This window comes from Bufo bufo, chromosome 2, assembly GCF_905171765.1.
Source record: "Bufo bufo chromosome 2, aBufBuf1.1, whole genome shotgun sequence".
Classification (NCBI taxonomy): Eukaryota; Metazoa; Chordata; class Amphibia; order Anura; family Bufonidae; genus Bufo; species Bufo bufo.
In genome coordinates, this window is record NC_053390.1 from 769,279,129 (window position 1) to 769,293,287 (window position 14,159).

Consider the following 14,159-nt stretch of genomic DNA (forward strand, 5'->3'; position numbering starts at 1 on the left):
ATTACCACTGGGGGAACAATAGGGGGCCTTATTTCTACTGGGGGCTCTGTGAGGGTATTATTAATATGGGAGGGCTCTTCTAATAATGGGGGCATTGTTGAGGAGCATTATCACGGTTGGGGCAGTGTTACTAATGAGGACACTCTAGAAGGGAATTACTATTGGTGGGACTATGAGGAGCACTATTACTATGGGGGGCAGTAATGTTTCTTCAGGATAGTATTTGGGGGTATTGGGAGGGGGGGGGGCAGGGGCGTAACTAAAGGATCATGGGCTCCGGTGCAAGAGTTCAGCTTGGGCGCCCCTTCCCTCAGTGCTTTGTGTGTCTTCTTATGCGGCACAAGTGTCTTTAGGCCCCTTCAGGCTCCTGGGCCTGGTAGCGGCTGCTACCTCTGCACCCCCTATAGCTACACCCCTGGGGGGGGGGGGGGGGGCACAGCAAGCAGCAGGATAACACTGTGGGGACTCCAGTTGGGGGATAATGATAAAATGTGAGGAAGCTAAGATGTCTGTGTGTCACACTCTGCAGAGACGAGGCGGCTGAGAGAAGTTGTCCAGACCGAGTGGAGAAGATGATGAGAGAGAAGATCTACAGAGAAGATGATGACAGAGAGGAGACGTCACCTGGAGGCCCTGGACGTGACAGGTAAGTGCTGCTCTATAGCAAGTACAGCAAAGTGAGGGGGGGGATGGGGGCAGGATCCAGGGGGCCCAAGTAAATTCTCGCCCAGGGTCCAATCAACATTAAAGACGGCCCTGGGCAGGTGTCACGTATGAGCTGCCACTGGCTAACATTGAAGTTACACAGGGGAGTACCTCTGCCTCCTGTATCACCAAGAAATTTTTTATGTCCTTTCTCTGTTCATATAGTCGGTCCAACATATGGAGGGTGGAATTCCAACAGGTGGAAATGTCGCATATCAGCCTATGTTGGGAGATGCCGTTTTGCCGCTGCAGCTCAAGGAGAGTGTGCTTTGTGGTGTACGAGTGGCTGAAGTGCATGCAAAGTTTCCTGGCCATTTTCAGGATGTCTTGCAGATGGGCAGAAGACTTCAGGAACCGCATTACAACAAGACTGAACATGTGCGCCATGCAGGGCGCATGGCTCAGCCCTCCTTGACGCAGCGTCGACACTATGTTCTTCTCGTTGTCCGTCACCGTGGTTCCGATTTTTGAGGAGAAAGCCAGGATTTGATTTCTTGATGAAGGACGCGGAGCAGTTCCTCCCCTGTGTGACTCAGTTCGCCCAAGCAAACTAGGTGCAGAACCATTGGTGGATCCAGGGGGGTGGGGGGGGGGGCAACGGGGCAATTGCCCCCCTGAGAATGTAGTGAAACATTCCGGCCTGGCGGTGGTGGCAGCGGCAGGGAGAGATGAGCGCTTCCATTTGTATTGCCGTCCTCAGGACAGTGATACAGATGAATGGTGCGGAGGAGCAGGGGAGAGGCGTCTCCCTTGCCCGTTCCTCTGATAGGCTACAGGCACTAGGCGCCATCGCGCCGCCTGAGCCGTACAGAGCGGGACACAGGCCGGAAGAGGCCTGCATCACATCGCACTGTCATGGAGGTAGGTATAAGTGTTTATTGTTTTAATTATTTTTAGTACAGTATGGCAAGAAGGGGGGTGGGCCCTCTTTACCGGCACATTATGGGGGGAGCACTATGGGGGAATCTAATGTGGGCGCTATATACTGGCACATTATGGGGGGAGCACTTTGGGGGCCCTATATACTGGCACATTATGGGTGGGCACTATGGAGAAGGGGGGAAAAGAGCACTATGGGGGCATTATATAAGGGCATTTAATACTGGCACCCATTTTGGTGCCACTATGGGGAAGGGGGGAGAGAAGCATTATGGGGGCATCTATGTGGGTCAGTCTATAGGGGCATTTTATACTGCCACATTATGAAGGGCACTATGGAGTTGGGGGAGGAGCACCATTGGGGCATCTTCTGGGGGCACTATATAGGAGTATTTTATACTGGCACAAATTATAGGGGCACTATGGGCACCTTAGCTCAACTAAGGTTTTTTGTAGTGGCACACAGTACGGGCCAATGGATCACATGAGGGCATTCTGGGGACATTGACTGGGGGCCCTAAGAGGAGTTTTTTTTTTTTTTTTTTACTGCCACACATCGGAGCATTTTTTTGTACTGCTGCACATTATAAGGGAGCTTTAATACAACTGGGGGACTATGGGAGCATTATTACTTTTGGGACACAATTACTGTTGGGGGCACTGTAGGAGCACTATTACTACCAAGTGCACTCTGGCACAGGATTATCACTATTATTTGGATTTTGGGGAGCGCTATTACTGTGGGGGCACCCTGGCACAGTATCAGCTTAGCACAGTTATTTTTGGGGGACTTTATGGTTACGCTATTAGTGTCAGGGGCACTATTTGCTGGGTGCAGTTATTTTTTAGGGCATTGTGTTTTGATAATTATTGAAGGGGTGCTATCTGTGTGTAACTAGTATTTTCTGGGGGTTTATCTGTTTCTACAGTATAGTTTTGGGGGGCACAGCGTCTCAGTATTGGGGGTGCATAATGGGATGTTGAGAAGGTGGGAGGAAAAGTAGGAAACTAAGATGTCTGTCTGTCTGTCAAATTCTGCAGAGATGAGAGATGGCTGAAAGAAATCATCATGGTGGTCTGATCTGAATGGAGAAGATGAAGAAAGAGAACATCTACATCAAAGGAGATGTCACTGGATGTAAGAGGTATGGGTGCGATATATGGGTGGGGCTGTGTGTGGGTGTGGCTTGAGGGTGGCCGGGGACACAGGGGCCCCATAATCTCCTATTTCCCGGGGAAGTGCCCCTCCCGAGACCAGGCTCTGGATCCGCCACTGTGCAGAACAGCGTGACACCGCCATGCCCTGCACATGTGGTATGCTGGTGGGCCACTGTGAATTGTCCCTGCAGTGGAGGCTGAGGACAGGGTAGAAAATGAGGAGGCAAAGGTGGACATTGTCGTAGGACCAACGGCGTGAGAATGTGGAGGCGGAAGTTGCGTCACCTGGCCAAGTTACTGGTGTGGCTGAGCAGGAACCACATTTACCCAGTGGGTCGTAAAGGACATAATATCCTTGACCGTAGTTACAGCTCCACAAGTCAGCGCTGCCGAGCACTTTGGCAGACACCGACAGGCTCAAGGACTGGCCCACCTCCTGTTCTACATATGTGTGCAGGGCTGGTACTGCCTTTTTGGCAAAGAAATTATGATTTGGGACTCTCCACCTCGGCTCGGCACAAGCCATCAGTTATCTGAAAGGTGCAGAGTCCACCACTTGGAAAGGGAGGGACTGTAGCACCAGCAACTTGGCCAGGAGCTTGTTTAGCTTCTGCGCCTTTGGATGAGTGCACGCATACTGTTGTCTCTTGGCAATCGCTTCAGTGATCTATTACTGATGGAATGACTGAATAGGAGGAGGAGAAGCAGGAGCATCAGGACCAGCAGATGATGGGAAGGACAGACAGCTCCATTCGGCTGAGGTGGTGGAGCCTTGACTGCATGAATTGGGTGTGTGCCACTGGGTGATGCAGTGGTTGCTGTGGCAGGCTGGACCACCACATCAGAGCCACGGTTCTCCCAGGCCACTTTATGGTGACACAGAATGTGTTGACGCAGGGCCGTGGTACCAACATTGGCACCCTGGCCACGCTTCACCTTCTGCCCACAAATATGGAAAATGGTCATGTTCACCTCCTCTGGCGGCCTAACACAAATTTGCCACACCACCGAGTATGGCATTTTCCCACCAACACTCTGCGCTGACTTCCTGCTATCACTGCCTCCGTGAACCCCTGCACCGACACTTTCCGGGCCGGTAGGCTCCTGTGGAGTGGGTGGTCTATGCCGGGCACGTTTGGCTCCTGAACTCCCACTGCTGCCACCCTGTTGACTCACAGGCCAGCTGCCACCCTGCTGGCTCAGCTGCTGCCTCACGTGCAAGCTGCCACCCTCTTCTCCTGATGATTATGATGCCCCTTCTTCATCTGGCTCCCAAGTGTGATCGGCAACATCATCATCATCATCCGCTATTGTCTACACATCACTGATGTCCCCCTCAACGGTCTCAGGGCCAGGAGCCTGACCGCTCTCAACACCTGCTCCCACGCGACTCTCCTCATTACTACTTGTCCGTGTACCGGAGGAAGTGACGGATGTCTCCTCCAGATCTTGGCTGGGCAGTAGCTGCTGACTGTCCTCTAGTAGCTTGTCCTCGCTTAAAAGTGGAGCCGAGCCTACGGCATATAATACTTCTCACGCTGAGGGAACTGAAAATGACAGAAGTGTCACGGTCCCTCCAGTGACAGAGGTTAGAAGATCTGAGAGACTGGCTGAACGGTAGGCTGTCAGATAACCTATCTGTTTTCACTTGTCGCAGTATTGTTGTTGGTAATGACCACACCTCTTGTCTCAGGTGTAGCTTGTGGTCATTACTGCGCCTCTATTTAGTCTGGACTCACACTTTATACCATGCGGTTGATATTCTCTGCCTGGAATTGGAAGAGCTGGTGTGTTGTCCTCATCTGAGTTCCTGCTCATCTATTTTCTATTGAAGATAAGTGTACTTCTCTTGGTATTTTGTTGCTCCCATTTTCTTGTTGTTTACTAGGCCTCAGGGAGACTCTGGTTCGTTCATCTGGGAAGGAACCAGTAGTCTCAGACCCTGTCACTAATCCTAGGGATTTTCAGGGTTTCTAGGGCCTAGGTTTACTGTGTATGAATATTCCCACCTTCAGGGTCTATTCATACTGACAGGAGTCAGGGCTAGCTTTAGGGTTTCCTTAGGTGGTCACCATTTCCCTTTCCCTAGCCTTGAGGCCTAGTTCCTGGTCATTTTCCTTCTGTTGTCATTCTGGTGTTCCTCCCCTCCCTCTACACTGTGACAGGAAGGTTCAGGACAGGTGGGGGCACAGGGCCTACTCCCGGGCCATGCCAACTAAGCGTCGTGTCAGAGAAACCCACCGACTCTTGGCTGGGGGTGTCTGATGTCATTTACGACGAACTCGAAGACCGAGTCAACCATTCAAGCACTGCTGGGTTGCTGGTCAAGACATGACAGCTAGATGACACTGGGAGCTCAGGCCTCTCGCTGCAACTCCTGCTGCCACCCCCCCCCCCCCTTCTTCTGCTGCCTGCATAAAAAACATTTTGGCCACTGCCCGTTCCCTTTGAAGGTCCTGTCACCTGTCTGTCTGACATACTGTTTGATAAAAGAATTAAATTAAAATTAAAATAATATCCCCCAAAAAAGGCTGTAGTACAATGTTACTTAACCGCTAAATGGCAATTAAGACATATTTCTACACCCCAAAAGAAGAAATATATTAATCACAATTCACCGCAGAACGGGTAATGGGACGTACGTATATTTTCTTTTTCTGCACCACGTAAATGGCTGTAGTACAATGTAACTTCACCGCTGAATGCCAATTATGACATATATTTTCACCTTTTGTTTCCTATTTCTACACCACAAAAAAAAAATATGACAATCACAATTCACCGCAGAACGGGTGATGGGACGTACGTATATTTTCTTTTTCTACACCACGTAAATGGCTGTAGTACAATGTAACTACCCCGCCGAACGGCACTTATGACATATATTTATATATAATTTTTTTTCCTATTAATACACCCCCCCAAAAAAGTAAAACAATGCAAAATCAACGCTAAAAGGACATACATATTTTTCATATTAATACACCTCCTAAATAGCTGTAGTACAATGTAACTTCACAGCTGAATAGCAATTATGACATATATTTTTGCATTTTTTTTCCTAATAATAACCCCCCCAAAAGAGTAAAACAATGTAAAATCAACGCATAAAGGTTAATAGGACCCCCCGTAAATAGCTGTATCACAGAACTTGCATCCCAATCACAAGCAAGGTTTGCTGGAATTAGTGATGTATTATATAGTGCAAACAACCTAAAAGCAATTTGGATCCCCAATAAGTGCAGCAAGGTGTAATAGAATTGCTCCTATTACCCAGGCTGTACACTCTCCTTTTGGGCCCTGTTCTCCTTTTATAGCGTAGAGAATGCCTCCCTATCCTTTCCCTACACCTTGATTAATCTTTCCCTGAACTTGTAAATCGTTTTTTCAGCACAATGAAGTCTTTCCTAGCACTGTCCCTAGCACCTGCTGACAATTCTCCCTGCACTAAGTACACTGAAGAATGGCTGAATCCAAGCTGGCTGAGGCTATTTATAGGGCTGTGACATCACAGAGCTGGCTGGCTGCTGATTGACTGCATGCATGGCATTGTGGGTGATCCCGCCTTCTTAGAGTTCCTTTCTCCATGTCCTCATACGTGCAGGAGCCATTTTAGGAAAAAATGCTATTCGTTACCACGAATGAGGAAATTCGGATTCGGTGCAAATTGAATTTTTCCTGAAATTCGGATCGAATTCCACTTCATCAGCTTCGATTCACTCATCACTAATAATTACCATTAATTTCTATAATAATCTTTATATACAGTTTATAGCACCATCGTATTCCTCAGCACTTTACAATCGTAAGATACATATACAAACAAAATCAGACATTACAGAGTAACAAACAAGTAGGGGAGGACTGGCCATATACCATACAGGGAAATTTCCCTGTGGGCTGATGCCTAGGGGGGCTGCTCAAACCCTCCCCATGGCAACAGGCCAGGTACATAACAATCTGATGCTCTCAGCATTAATTATTGCTAGGAGCATCAGGTACTTATTTAGCTAGCTAGCAGCCACAGATGTCCTCCTGAATTCAACTGTATCACCATCCTGAGCATGGACATAGGGCAGTATTGCACTGTGGCATGTGGTTTTTCTTGGGCGGTATTATGTGCTGCAGTACAATACTGCTGGACCCGCCTACTTCTGTTGTCCATGCCTACTTGTGGCTTGCGTTGCCCCACCTTCTGTTATTTTGGCTCGCCTACATATTGGGTCATTTTTAGTTTTTCCACGTTAAGTTCCAAGTCCGCCCCTGCAAACAAGTCAGGAATAAAAATGTGAGGGCCCTGCTCACAAGAGCTTACACTCTTTCAGTGGTGTAATATTAGCATCAGTTATGCTCAGTTTGACCCCATTCTGTCTTGTTTCCAATATGTTTCATGGTTTTGTTATTCAATAGTTTAACGGATCCAATTTTTTCTGTTTCTCTGATGGAACAGAACAAAAGAAAAGGCAAGGTAGATGTGAACTCAGTCTAAGCATGTGTAATTACTAGTGCTTGATTGCCCCAGTTGGAGAAAATTGGTTTAGTTTGCACCAGCTTTTTGTCTAGACTATGGACCTGTTTTGTGCCTTGTTTTGTTGCAATGTTAGACAATTTTTTTAATTTTTTTTGGACAGAAACTATACCAGCTCCAAGATGTTATAAAAAGTGATGTAACATTCTGATGATATAATATAGGACTTTTTGTGGCTCATTTGGGCATATTTATCAATGTCTTTACGCCTGTGGCATAAATAAGTTGCAAATTATGGTGCACGCCATATGTGTGGAATAATTTTGAAGCTTTAGAAAATTGGTGTTAAAGGTGGGGTGCTTAGCGGGAAGCTTAACACAGCCAGATTTACTGCAACTTACGCTAGAAAGTTATAGCTGAAGTATACACCAGCCATTGACTGGCATAGACTTCAGTTTCTGGCGCATGGACTGCCAGAGATGCGCCTAATTTATTAAGAGGCATCTGCCTCGTAGTAAAATAGGTGCATCTCACTCTGGTGCACAGAGATCAAGACCGGCATATGGGAACACCAGTCCTGATAAAAGTTCCTCAGTGTCACATCTTCCCTTCACCACGTTCTATTACATCACCAAATTATAAATTTGGCGCAAAATGAAAATGTTGCAGGCAAAATATTCTGGTTCCAAACAAACCCAGGTGTCTGCGCATCCAGGACCTTTTTCTCATTATTTGCACTCAAGTTATCATCTGCACACCAATCACTGTCCAGTAACTTGATGTAGGAAAAACTGTTCTTCAGCATTACAGGAGCTCAGCTAAGCTGTTAGGGCAGAGGCTGATGACATGCTTTCCAATGTCAACAAGCAGAACTTTAAATACAGCTCTGGGGTATAATTACAGGACATAACACAGAAATAGTACAAGTAAAAAAGTCATAGTTTATTAAAAGGGTTATTCATGTTTATTTAAATAATCTGATATAAAATATACTCATCTGTTTTACGTAAATTATCTCTAAACATTGTAACATAGTTTCTATTGTAGACATAGCCTTTAAGCATGTTGGTGCCAAAAATGTATGCTCATTGGTTGTATATTTCTCTTTGTTTTCCAGAGAGCAAAATAGTACAGCAGCCCCTGTCCTCCATTTGTCTAAATTAGTGCCAATAGGAGAAACATTTGCAATAGGAGGCTTAGGCCTCATGTACACACCCATATTTTTCATCCGTGTTCTGTCCGCAATATTAATTTTATGGGGCCAGGCACACATCTGCAGAGCTTTACAAATTCAGAGGGTTCATGTACAAAACAAAAGACATCACAATGTAACTGGCTAATATACATTCTGAAACACTAGGAGTCAGTGCCCTGTTCGCAAGAGCTTACAATCTATGAGGAAATGGGGGTGACACAAAAGGTAGTTGATTATAAAACATGTCCTATTTTGCTTGTCCATATTGTAGATGGAGAATAGTCTTTTCGTTTGATGGGAGTGAGAAAAATATGGAATGCACACGGAAGGTATCTGTATTTTGTGGATCTGATGTTTGCGGACTGAAATATGTATATAGCCGTGTGCATGAGGGCCATGTGTAAGAAGTAAATACACAATTATTATCTTATTCAGTAGTCCCCCTCTTTATTTTAGTTATCAATAAAAAAAAAAAATCTTGGGTAAATATAAATTAGGTGAATGCAACCACTGGGCGATCTGCACAGTGGTTGCATTCACCTAATTTATATTTACACAAGGAAATTTTTTTTAAATTGATAACTAAAATAAAGAGACTAAAAATTACGTTGAGACTTTAAGCAGGGAAATGAAAAGATTTATGGCTTATTTAGTTTTGCATAAAACATATGGGGTTCATTAGCAATAATACATTGGAGGAGATTTATAAAAACTGGCTTCAAAAAGTTGCAAATTATGGTGCAAATATGGTGTGCGCCATAATTTGCAACTTTTTTACACCACTACTGTCTCTCGTTGTCTTTATTTGTTAGCGTGTAATAAAATGACCTACAAGGGTTCTAACTAAGTCTCAAAATGACCTGTTTGGCGGTTTCTTATTTTTGTCTAACAATGGTTTATGTCATTCCTAAATGAAATGGCACTGAAACAAGCTGTTCAAGAAATAAAGGTTGTCAAAGTGTCCTAGTGAACCATTGAAGACTGGGGTACCACCTAAAAAGCCCAGATCTGTCAAGTTGGAGCCATGTATCAAAAATCATCATCAGACCAAGCATTCAGATAGTCAGTATCTGCATATAAAAGAAATCCAGAAAACAAACTGTCTGCCCAACTCGGGTCTGAAAACAGACCATTCTGATCTGCATAGAAAATCTCCAGCCAGACTTCATCTTCCGGCTTTAGGTAGAGTAACGTTGAACCTGAGGCAACATCATGGTTTCCCGTGTTGGCATCAAACGTCTTTATTTTGTATTCTCCATTGTGTACCAGGCTGATAGCCAGATGCTTGTCTGCGACAGTGATCTCATAGGAGAAATAATAAATTCCAGGAATGGCACAAATAAACTTCCCTACGGATGGGTAGTAGTGTTCCCCTTCATTAAAGAGAATTTTGTTAAATAAGATTGGAAGTCTTTCCTGAGGAAAACTGGTGGTAATCCCAACTGAGAAGGCAGATTTTAGAATGATATCACCACACTTACACACTCCTGGTTCTCCCAGATATCCTCTGGTCCCTTTATCACCTTTAGGTCCCAATGGTCCATCAGGTCCAATTTCACCCTTGTCTCCAGGTGGTCCAATTGGTCCTTTTTTGCCACTTTCTCCTTGATCTCCTTTTTCACCAATGGGTCCAAGTGGACCTGTTTTTCCTCGTAAACCTTTAAGTTAAATGTTGATATTGTTAACTCCACATCTACCGAAGAATATAAAAATGCAAGAACTCAAGAATACTTATGGGAGACCTTTCTATGCTGCCAGTGAACACTGTATAAAAGAATTAGAGGTCTGAACAAAGGTCTGTCACCATATGGACACAGATTTATCTCATAACTAATACTGGAGTGGAAAGACTTTATTCTTGTGGGAGAAAGGAAAGGGCCCCTGAGAAAGGACACCCCATTGAGCTGCCAGCCTACAGAAAATCTAGCAGAACAATGGGGAGATCTCTGGATTCATGTGAGGTACAGGACTGGTTCTAGCTTTGTTAGAAAGAGATTGCCATGTACTATATAAGGTCTGATTTTCATTTTGTAGATCATGGTATAACACCTTTAATGACTTCTGACTGTAGTCTTCTCGCAGTTCTACAATCTCTTTTACATAATATGATGCAATATCCATTAGTTATAGACAGTGATCAGAAACATTTCATCAAAGTGGTCAAAGATATCCTTGATGTCATCAAAAGCTTAGTACCCAAGTCTGCGTAATGGAAACCACACAATAGTTGATACTATATCTCACCCTCATGTCATCCTTCAGAGTTATGGGGAGAATGTATTAGAGTTGTATGCCAGTTTTTTGCTACTAAAGAGTTGCAAATTTTCTTGCAAGCACCATTTTTCCCCAATATTTGTTACTTTTTCCCATGTTACACCACTTTTCAAAAATGTCAGAATGTGGGCATGGTTAGCAATATTAATTAGTTTCAATGATAAATGAAGGATTAAATAATTGCGACCAAATACCATATACTAAGACTAAGTTAGAGTAGAGTGACAATTGAGACATAGCATATTGACTCTTTATTATTATCTATACACGGCGACCTTTAGGTACATCAAGGTTTTCTATAAAAGAGATTTTTATCAAGAGATTCTTGTTTTTGCATTTTTATTTTTTAAATGTTTTGGATTTTTTTAATAAATATACATTTTTAAATACAACATGTGAGGTGTTGGTCACCCTTGTGACAACTAGATATCAGAGTGCCCTCCAATCTTCCGTCTTATCTATTAATTAGTTTCACTCTAGATTTATTACTGTAACTTTTTTTAAAAGTCACAAAAAAAATTCCCAAACTCACTACAGTAGTAAGTAATATAAAAAACTGGAGAAGCCATTTATCAAACATTATGCGCTGTATATCCCCTCGGGATAAATTCCCAGATAGTTTTTTGATCAATACAATGGGGCAAGTTTACTGTTGAAAATCTTGGTGCAAATTGCCCCCTAAAAAACCTGGCAGCACATTTATTGAGAATGGCATTTTAGACCCCTATATCTGGCGGTGGATCTGCCAGAGTTATGTAGAGGCGCCGGCGGATCCACTGCATCTTCCAAATGTAAGACAGCTTCCGAGCTGTCTTACATTTAGATCATTTTATACTCCTAAAACAGGTGTAGAAAATGTTGAATGAGACGGGCCTGCCGACCCATCCTGTTCCCCGCCCACGCAAAGCCCACTTTTATATACCTGGTGTGAGCAAAGGACCTTTCCGCCACAATCTGCTCCAGAAATACCCCTAATTTAGGAGTATTTCTGTTTAATAAATTACCCCCCTGCTATATTTGCCTTGCATCACAACTATTTTATACAGTTTTAGATACCTTTTACTCCACATCTCACATGTGTCACATAGCGGAAGGGGGGGGGGCTTCAATATGACATTGTGTGGCAGACATTTAGCAAATTTTTTGGAGTAAACTAAGACAACAAATAGCTGGTATAAAGTTACACTAGACATACTATAGGTACACCAGATTTATCATCCAGCATCTGCCTCTATAATAAATTTAGCTCAATTTAGTGACTGTCTCTAGTCTAAGAGCATATAATATCAATGTGTGACCTTTTGCCCTTTTTTTGGATTTTGTAGTTTTGGATTGGAGCTATTTTTTATTCCAGAATTTATGCCAGATTTCAGATATGACATTTTCAGTCTAAAGTGTAATCATATTTATTACAAAATTTCCGTCATTTTGCGCTCCACCAGGGGACTGTAGTAGTTCACGTACGACTTTTAAAAAAAGTTGCAGTGATAAATCTGGCTAAAAATGTAGCCCCGCCAACAAAACGCCAGGATACCCTTTAGTAAATGCAAACTGCTGGGGAAAGCGCAAACCAAACTAAAAATGGCACAAATGTGTCATGAATTTGGCCTAATTCACCGACAAAATAGGCAGAACCACTCCACTTTTCTGGCACTCCTGACATGCCTGTTTTAATAGCTTCATGCATTCCCCATGTAATAATTCTGGAGCATCTATTCGTATGTCTCTATGTTGTGTCATTCTTTTATTATTTCTACTAGAAGTTATGAATAAATTGCTAGCAGTCTGCAGTAAGGGTACAGAGGGGTGGTAACCAGTTGGGGGTGTCTACCTGCACAGTCTGACTATCCAATCAGTGTTGCCATTTTCAGACTGTGCAGGTACACCCCCCCAACTGGTTACCTCCCCTCTGTGACCTTACTGGAGGCTAATAGCAATTCATTCATAACTTCTTGTAGAAATAATAAAGGGATGGCACAACAAACAGACATAAGAATAGATGCTCCAGAATAGTTAGTACGTGGGGAATGCATGTAGCTATTCAAATAGGCATGTGAGGAGCGGTGAAAGGTCCTCTTTAATGCATTACCCTCTATGATTACACTGTCTCCCTTTTTAGACAAGATTAGCATATCTGGTCTGGGGAGGGTGGGGCAGGGGCTTATCCTGCACTCTGGAATTCTGGCTCCAAAAAGTCAGAAAATTGTCTGACTTTTTGGACTTATTTGGGACATTATGCAATTTTACACCAATTGCTCCAGTTTTATGGGAAAGTGGTTAACTATGGTTAACTGTGTTACTTCATTTCACTCCAGATTTTTTTTTAAATGCTACTCTTAAAGATGCACCGAATTTATGAAATGTCCTGCGACATCTGATAAATTTGGCGCATATTTTGGCAACGTAGAATACTGCAAAACTCGATAAATTTAACCCCTTGTGTTTGAAATGCAACCAAACTAAAAAAAAAATGATTTCGGAGAATATTTTTAGGCCAAACTCAGATGAGCGAGTTCAATGCAAGAAACTCGCTGCGTGATTTCCCATTCTGACCTTTGCTTCTCTGAGAGGATCACACAGCGTTACAATGATTTATAATGCCTTGAGTCCCTGCCAGACTTCAAATCTACTGAAATAGACTGACGGCATTATGTCAGAACAATTCAGTAGATTCTATGTCTGGCAGGGACACACAGCATTATAAATCCCTGTAATGGTGTGCGATCCTGTCAGAGGAGCAGAGGTCAGAATGGGAAATCGCTTACACACACAGCGAGTTTCTCCCATTGAACTTGCTCATCTGGGTCTGGTACATATGGAGATGCTAAAGGACACCTGTCAGCAGTTAATGCTGCCCTCAGATAGGATGTATAAAACTGCTGACAGATTCCCTTTAAACACATACAAGCTTTTCCCTGCACAAGGCATTTTGGGGAAGCATTTATGATTTGGTTCTATGTAAAATATAATTAATAAGCAAAAAAGGTCTGGTTTTATTTACCAGAAACTCCACTCACCACTCTCGTCTATGTGTTATGTCTGCTATAGTGGCTAGACTCTGTTCACTTTATTAATGTAGTTTACGACAGAAGATATATTGGTGAATAGTAATAGTCTTATGTATAATAATGTTGTATCACATAATAATTATTAATAACACATAAGAGAAGATGGATGGAACTTTGTTCATTACCTGTTGCGCCCTTCTCCCCCATTTCACCCTTTCTTCCATCTCTTCCATCTCTTCCAGGAAGGCCAATCCGTCCATGTGGCCCAACTAATCCATTTGCCCCAGGGGATCCTGGGGGCCCCGGCAATCCTGGGATGCTACAGACATACTGTATATTTTGGTGTTCTCCCTTACGTTTATTGCTTGCTGGCTGCCCACTGACACAGAGTGCAAAGCTTGTAACATAGAGCAAAATAATCATCATCAACCCTGCAAAAAAGGAAAATAGAGATAGGACAGTGAAATTAGAT

The 14,159-nt window shown here is 43.5% G+C and overlaps 1 protein-coding gene across 2 annotated transcripts in view; it reads right to left on the reverse strand.

The window, feature by feature from the left end:
- Positions 1-8,949: 8,949 nt before the first annotated feature.
- The window catches only part of C1QTNF7 (C1q and TNF related 7), a 106,249-nt gene continuing 101,039 nt past the window's right edge, over positions 8,950-14,159 (reverse strand). Inside the window, exons 2-4 of one of the 2 annotated variants that reach the window (XM_040419087.1) lie at positions 13,873-14,118; positions 9,887-10,063; positions 8,950-9,778 (exon numbers count right to left, since the gene is read on the reverse strand). In XM_040419087.1, the coding sequence (XP_040275021.1) occupies positions 9,435-9,778; positions 9,887-10,063; positions 13,873-14,113 (762 nt within the window). In that variant the 5' untranslated portion in view covers positions 14,114-14,118 and the 3' untranslated portion in view covers positions 8,950-9,434. Of the gene's footprint in view, positions 10,064-13,872; positions 14,119-14,159 lie in introns of both variants that reach the window. The other variant, XM_040419086.1, reaches the window with a different exon arrangement.